An 8,011-nucleotide genomic window follows, 5' to 3' on the forward strand; every position below is an offset into this window, starting at 1 on the left:
AGAACCTTCCTGTTTTCCTGCTTTCCAGGCACCTCCAACTTCCCCTCCCCTCAGGATGAAAGCCACGCACTTCAGCCTCCAGTACTTTCAAGGACCCTGCAAATAACAGAGCAAGGCAATCATGTGGCAAAACCAGCTCTGCTACAGCAGAACAGAATCCATCACCCTCAGAAACAAGCACAAGCACCAGGTACTACAATATCTCTGCAAGCAGGCTGCAAGTAGTCCACACAACCCAGGGGAGTCTCTCATTCAGGAACTCAAACCCATCACAGCTCAGGATGACAATTACTCAGGAATGCTGATAAAGCACATGGCCACCACAGCACACAAGCACTCTTTACGTAGCATGATGAAGAACCATTCTTCTGGTCTCATTTTCCACCTCCACACTGAAAGTCAGGCTCTTGCTTGTCCCTCTGTGGCACACATGCTCTTCCAGAACAACACAGACAGAACCTCCATATACAGGGCCATTAGTCTTCATGCAATAGTTCTCACTCATTTAAACGATCACTTGTTATACAGCCAAACAAAAGCCACCAAGGTAACACTACGATATTTTCACTGAGAACATACCCTTGTCAACCAAAGGGATAGACAAGGTTGGTTGTCATTCCATTAAATTCATTGGTGTCCTTTTTCCATTCATGCTTCCTGCTGCCTGATCATACTGTGCCTGGAAGCAGCAGGAAAGGAACGAAAGCAGGCAGTGGTGCTTTGCTGCTCCAAACCTACAGGCATTTCAGTGAAGGTGGCATTCACTCGATCCAACATGAAGACACCACAACTGAACAGGAACCTGTTCTTTCAAAATGCATTTTCTTCATGTACAAGTAACTTACATACAGTGTCACTGGTGTCATCTTCAGAAAAAGAAGGAGAACTGGGTTTGAGGGACACTGTCCCTTTAAATTATCTGCAATTTCATGGGAGGCTGAACAGAAAACAGATTATTCATGTTCTCCAAAAGCTTTCAAAACACTGGACACTGTGGTGCTCACTCATGAACCTGTATCAAAGCAGAATAGGGAGAGAAACCTGAATGATAGTGATATTATCTCAACACCAACCTCAGGTCAGGAGACTGGAAAAACCCTCACACACACTCACAGAAACCTGCCGCCTGACACCTGCCAAAATTCAGCAATCTGCATCTCATCCCCTGTTCTCCAAACACAGACAATATGAGAGAAGAAAACCAGCAATACCAGGTTTGCAACATCTTGAATATGGATAGCACGTCTTCCCCTCACTCACAGGACTAACACCAGAGAGATAAATGAGATGTTCTGAGAGGTCTGCCAAAATAATACCGATTTCAAAAAGCTTCTGCTGGACTAAAAATATTCCACTTCAAATTACTAAAAGCACATACAGCAGTTATCTTCAAAAGCAGTGATACCACAGAGAATATCGGACCGCACAATATGCAGAACTTCTGGAAGCCCAGAGAGGATCCCAGGAGAGCACCCCTGTGTGCTAGGCCCCTTCTCACAGTGTTCTATTCGCATCCTCCATCTGTGCCACAGGAATTGTCATCTCCCAGCTAAGCAGACATTCTCCAGTCCTTCCCCAGTAATAGTGACCGTGTTCTACTCAGCATCTCCTTTTCCCACGAGGAAGACACTTCCCCACTCAAACTACCCCTCCCCATGACATAGGCCAGGCCATGTCAGTGCCACTTGGAGTATCACTGCCAAAATACTCAGGCTTTGGATTGCCCTACCACAGACAAGTCTTCTCACTGGCCACAGTCAATTTTCTCATCAGGAAATGACCAGGCCATACTCACTGCCACATTCACCTCCCAGACATGCTACTGTTTCCTTTCCTACTTCGGGGTTCACTCCAGCTTTTGTTAATCCTTCCCATCAAGAAGGTAGGTCTGGACTCTGAGCAATGTGGATATAGTTAAAGACATCCCTGCTCATTGCAGGGGGCTTGGATTAGATGACCTTTAAAAGTCCCTTCCAACACAAACTATTCTGATTCTATCATTCCTTGGAAGCCCAACTCCAAGAACACCATTAGAGTCCTTTCTCTACTCATGCTTGCTTCCACCTAACCTAGCTGTGCCTGGCAACAGCAGGAAATATATGAGACCAGGCAGTGGTGCTTTGCTGATCAAATACAGCCAACATTCTTTTGATTCAACATGAAGACACTTCAGCTAAAACATGAACAAAAGTAGACCTGTCTCACGAACACAGCCTTTTCTAGTAGAAACAATTTATGTGTAGCATTAATAGTTGGTTCCTAACAAAAGAAAGGACAGCTGTTTCTAACAGACATAATTTCTTGATGTTATTAGCGACTTCTAAGAAACCTGAACAGAAAAATTATGACCGGCATTCTCCAAAAGCTGTGAAATTATTGCTCAATGCCCTGTGCTCACACACTTGTGTCACAGGGGCCTCAGGTGGGACTCCTGAGTGCTAATGATATTCTTGCAATGTCAACCTCACCTTGGTATAGTGGGAAAAATCACCCCCCACACTGATGGCCAACCACCCAAGCCCCCTGCAACCTGAGAGCTGACAAAATTCCACCATCTGCATCTCATTCCATCATAGCCAACACGTTGCCACTGTGAGAAATAAAACCAAAAGAACAGAGATTTTACTAAAAAGAGAAAAGAAAACCAAAGGATCCTATGCCACTGTATTGAAAGGCCAGGTTTGCCAATGTCTTGGACCAACAACAGAGACAGGGGTGCAAGGTTATTCAGAACTTCTGGAGATCCCAAGAGGATTCTGGACAAATAGCACTCTGCATGGGGACACTTCTTGAGGTTTTCTGCTGGCATCATGTATTTCCTGCCATGGAAAATATGATCATCTAAGCAGACACGGTCCAGTTCTTCCCAGTGGCACAGGCCATGTTCTACACAGCACCTCTATTTCCCTCAGAAAACTCTTCCCAGCTCAAGGATACACTCCCCGAGATGCAGGCCTAGGCAACAGTTAGTGCCACTCGAGGATCACTGACACGGTAGCCAGATAATGCTGTACAGTGTACAGTGTTTCCCAACAATAAAGCCCACACTGAGAACGACCCAGACCTTTGCACATCCTCACCTTCCTTTACGACTGGCACAAAGAATATATGAAATGCTGCAAAGCTACTCTGCGACACTTAGACGCTTCCCAGCTGCCTGCATGCTTTGCGCCTTTTCAGCACTTTCGGATAGAATTTGAGTTCTTAAAGATTCTGTGATTAAATTGTGCGATTAGGCCAACCTTTCTCTACGGACCCCACCAGCAATAGCTCGGGTGCTCCAGCCGCGGGTGCTCCAGCCAGGACTCAGAGGCAGATGCCAAGGTGCCTGGAGGAGCCTCAAGCACCCGCACAGCACCCACCGCCCTCAGGACCCGGGAGCTGAGATCAGCTGACACAAGCAACTGCCCAGGGGGAGAGAGAGCAAGAAGGGCTATAGGGAAGAAGGGGAATGGGGGAAGGGGTGACAGACGAGAATGGAAGGAAGGAGGGCCACTGACCGTCTCTAGCAGAGCGCGCGCCTCCGGATGCACCTCTTTAGCCGCGGAACCAGGCGGCGGCGGCAAGCTGGGGCTGAAAACCATCAGGTCGCTCCTCCCCGCATCGTCTGTCACGCACAGGCTCCGGCTCTGGCGCTGCGAGTACGACCAGCTCCCCACTTCGCTGGCGCACACGAGAGTGGCAGGACCGGGCCCCGACAGCACGGCTGCCCTAGGCGCCCACCGCGCCGCCCCGTACAGCACCACCGCCAGCAGGAATAGGCTCGACACCGCGCAGATGGCCACCACCAGCCACACATTCGTCGTCGTCGTCGCCGATGCTGCCGCTGCACCGCCCTCCGCCGGCCACAGCCCGGCTCCCAAAGAGCCCGAGCCCGCTGCCGCCAGCGCCGCCTGGGCGCCCTCCACCAGCGACACGCTCAGCGTGGCCGTGGCCGAGCGCGCCGGCTCGCCGTGGTCCCGCACCACGATCACCAGGCGCTGCCGCGGGCCGTCCGCCTCCTCCAGCGCCCGCGCCGTGCTCACCTCGCCGCTGTAAAGCCCCACGCGGAACGGGCCCTTGCCCCGCGGCTCCCACAGCTCGTAGCGCAGCCACGCGTTGTAGCCCGAGTCCGCGTCCACCGCCCGGATCTTCGCCACCACCTGCCCCGCCGGGGCTCCCCACGTCGCCCACGCCCACAGCGCTCCCGAGTCCGCACCCGACGCCGCCGAGCCCGCGGCCCCGGCGCCCGGCCCGCCCCCGGCAGGCGGCAGCAGCACCGGCGCGTTGTCGTTCTCGTCCAGCACGAAGAGCTGCACCGTGGCGTTGCCGCACAGCGCCGGCTCCCCCGCGTCCACCGCCCGCACCTCGAACTGCAGCACCTGCAGCTCCTCGTAGTCCAGCGGCTGCAGCGCCCACAGCCGCCCGCTCTCCGCGTCCACCGACACGTAGCTCGACGCCGGACGCCACCCGCCCCCAGACACCGCGGCTCCGCCGCCGCTCTCCGACACCGAGTAGCTCACGCGCCCGTTGCCAGCCTCGTCCGGGTCCCGCGCCCACAGCCGCGCCAGCTCCGCCCCCGCCGCGTTGTTCTCCCGCGCCAGCACCGTGTACACGGCCTGCGCGAACGCCGGCGCGTTGTCGTTCACGTCCGACACCGGCACCCGCAGGCCCCGGCTGGCGCGCAGCGGCGGCGCCCCGCCGTCCTCCGCCCGCACCTCCACCTCGTACTCGGACACCCGCTCCCTGTCCAGCGCCTCCCGCAGCACCAGCGAGTACGAGCCCGCGAACGTCGACACCAGACCGAACGGCGCCGACGGCCACACCGTGCAGCGCACGCGCCCGTTCGCCCCCGAGTCCCGGTCCGACACGCTCAGCAGAGCCACCACCGTGCCCACCGCCGCGTCCTCGGGCACCGGCACCGACAGCGACGTCACCCACACCTCCGGCGCGTTGTCGTTCACGTCCAGCACCTCCACCACCACCTTGCAGTGACCCGACAGCGGGGGAGTCCCCTGATCTCTGGCTTCAATTTGCAGCTCATATAAAGCAATTGTCTCAAAGTCCAGGGCGCCCGTCAGCATGATCTCCCCGCTCTTCGCATCGATGCTGAATGCAGATGACGCCGAGGGATGAACAACAGTATCCATTTCATAAACCACTTCTCGATTACTTCCCTCATCTGGATCCGTGGCATTAAGCCGCGCCACTATCGCCCCCTCCAAGGCGTCTTCGGGCAAAACTACGATGTACACCGATTGGTTGAACTGCGGCACATTGTCGTTTGAATCCAGTACCGAGATAACCAGCTCCACTGTGCCCGTCAGCGGCGAACGGCCCCCGTCAATCGCCGTCAACACCAGACGATGAATCGGCATCGTTTCGCGGTCCAGAGGTTTCCTGAGCACCAGAAACAGGGATTTACTGCGCGAGTTACTGTTTTCTTCTTCTACTCTGAAATGCTCGCTGGGGCTGAGGCTATACGAGAGTTGCGCATTGGCTCCGACATCTGCATCCGACGCGCTCTCCAATGGGAACCGAGACCCGGCAGGAGTGCTTTCCGATACACTGAGGTTTTTCCGTGCGGCGGGGAAGACCGGGGCGTTGTCGTTGATGTCGGTGACCTCCAGCTCCACATGGAAGACGCGCAGCGGCCGCTCCACCAGCACCTCCAGCCGCAGGGAGCACGGCGCGCTCTTCCCGCACAGCTCCTCCCGGTCCAGCCGCGAGCTCACCACCAGCGCCCCGCTCGCCCCGCTCACTTCCACGCTCGCCCGCCGGCCCTGCGATACCAGCCGCAGCCGCCGCGCCTCCGGCTCGCCCGCCTCCAGGCCCAGGTCCTGCGCCAGCCGGCCCACCACCGTGCCGGCCTTGGCTTCCTCCGGCACCGAGTACCGCACCTGCCCGCCGACCAGCGCCCCGGCCAACTGCAGCACCAGCACCCGCAACAAGGCAGCCCCACACACGCCGCCCATCGCCATCGCCGCTGGAGGCATCCACCCGTGCCCGCACGGCTCCCCGCCGCCCTCCGGATGCACCGCCTCTTCTGTTCGTCCCCCTCCGCTCCCCGTCGCTCACAGCCGGGCTCTCCGCCGCTCGCACCGGGGCTGAGCCGCCGCCAAGCCGTTTCTGAGCCTGCAGCGACACCGTGTGCTGCTCCAATGCTTCACACGCTCCCTGACATCGCCCAAGCCTCCGGATACGGGCTGCTGTGCTCCCGCTGTCCTCTCCCGCCTCTTACCTTCCATTCTTTCTTTTCCTCATTCTTTTTCTTTGCTTGAAGATATTCTTTTTCTCTTCCTTTCTTAATTTCCTTCTTAGTTTATCTTTATTATTGCTTAAATTCTCAGGTTTTCATCGTTTCTTCCTTCCCCCCTCTAATTTTCTTCTTGCTTCTTTTCCCAACCCTTTCTTGTTCCTCTATTTTGTCTTCTATTTCTTCTGTCCATTTTCTTTTCCTTCGTTGCCCTTCCCTGCTCTTCTCGCCCCTTTCCCTTCTTTTCCAACCCTTCTCTCTCCTTTTCCCCCGATGACAGCTCCCCTGTGTCCTCCGCCGCCGCAGAGGACACCGTCCCGGCTAATGACGGGATAGCAGCGCCGGAGCTCATTGCTCTGCCCACGTGAGGGGCTGCTACGGACCAGCTCCGCTCCTGGACCAGATGTGACTTCGGTGCGGGCTCGTCATCTCCTCTATTGCTTCTTCACTCCTTCCCTTCTAGGCTTTCTTTCTTACTGCCTTGCTTTTTTCCTTCTCCTCCTGGATTCTTCCACAACATGAACCCTTGTCATATCCTGTATGTTTTTTCCTTTATTTCTTCTTTATAATCTTACTTCTTTCCTTCCTTTTTTCCTTGCCTCCTTCCTTCCTCCTGCATCCTTCATTTCTCTTCCTCACAGCATTTCTGTGTACACTGACAGTATCGGTCCGTGCTTAAAACTCATCGTTTCTTCCTTTCTTCCTCTTTTTTCTCTCTTGCTTGATTCGTTCTTTTTCAGTTTACTTTCTCTGCATTCTTCCTTCCTTCCTTTTCCTTCCTTTCTTCTCGTCTTCTTTCCCCTGTCCTGCCTCCCTTCCCCTTGCCCCTACGCCCCCCCTCCGGACCGTTTCTTTTTCTCTGCTTTCTCTCTAAACCAACGCGTTTTATGTACCATTACATCACTCTCTGTGTAGCACGGACACACACTTCGGCAAGAGTGCTTTCACTTCCAGGAGGACCAACCTGCCTGCTTTCCCCCGATCTATGCAGGAGACACAGACTCCCCCTTCACCTCCACTTCTGAAAGAAGATAACACTCTTGAACTTTCAGCAAAGAAAATCCACCACCCTCTGAAACAAAAGAGTAAGCACCAGGTTCTTCTGTAGCTGTGCAAACAGGCTCCAATGATCCCAAACACCACAGAGGAAACCTTTCACTTAGGAACCCAAACCCATCACAGCCCAGCACACCAGTCCTTCAGGAAGGCTAAAAAAGCACAGGGCCATCACACACCCAAGCACTCCTCCTGTATCTCAATGAAGAACCATTCCTCCGTCCTCATTTTCTACCTTCACATTCTATGTCAGGCTCTTGCTTCTTTTTACATCCATACCCAGAAGCATTAGTTCCCACAGAATACTTCTTCATTACCATGAGCCATTCATCAAAAGCTACCAAGGGAACACTGTGGCATTTTCACTGAGAACAGCCCCTTAATGCCCAATATATCCACTCTGAGAAACACATTAGGGTACCTGGCTGTCACTTGCTCACACTGTGCCTGAAGCAGCAAGAAAGGAACGAGAGCAGGCAGTGGTGCTTTGGGCCAATCACAGAATCATGGAATATCTCCAATTGGAAGGGGCCCACAAGGATCATGAGTCCAATACCAAATCCAGGCTATGTTCAGTCAATCCATCATGAAGGTATCACAAAGAAACAGGAACAAAAGTACACCTGTCTCTCAGACTCATCTTTTTCAGGTAGAAGCGACTTACCTGTAGCATCACTGGTTACTTCTTCAGAAAATAAGTATTTTCAGGGGAGGGCAATT

General features: G+C 54.3%; 1 protein-coding gene across 1 annotated transcript; it reads right to left on the minus strand.

The window, feature by feature from the left end:
• Window positions 1-3,387: 3,387 nt before the first annotated feature.
• On the minus strand, window positions 3,388-7,611 carry LOC136020095 (protocadherin alpha-10-like). Its single transcript, XM_065690822.1, is given in 5 exon segments — window positions 3,388-3,416; window positions 3,419-5,977; window positions 5,980-6,075; window positions 6,078-6,215; window positions 7,527-7,611. Coding segments are annotated over 5 exon segments (2,907 nt in total).
• Window positions 7,612-8,011: the final 400 nt, after the last annotated feature.

Source organism: Lathamus discolor, chromosome 10, assembly GCF_037157495.1.
Source record: "Lathamus discolor isolate bLatDis1 chromosome 10, bLatDis1.hap1, whole genome shotgun sequence".
NCBI classification, from domain to species: domain Eukaryota; kingdom Metazoa; phylum Chordata; class Aves; order Psittaciformes; family Psittacidae; genus Lathamus; species Lathamus discolor.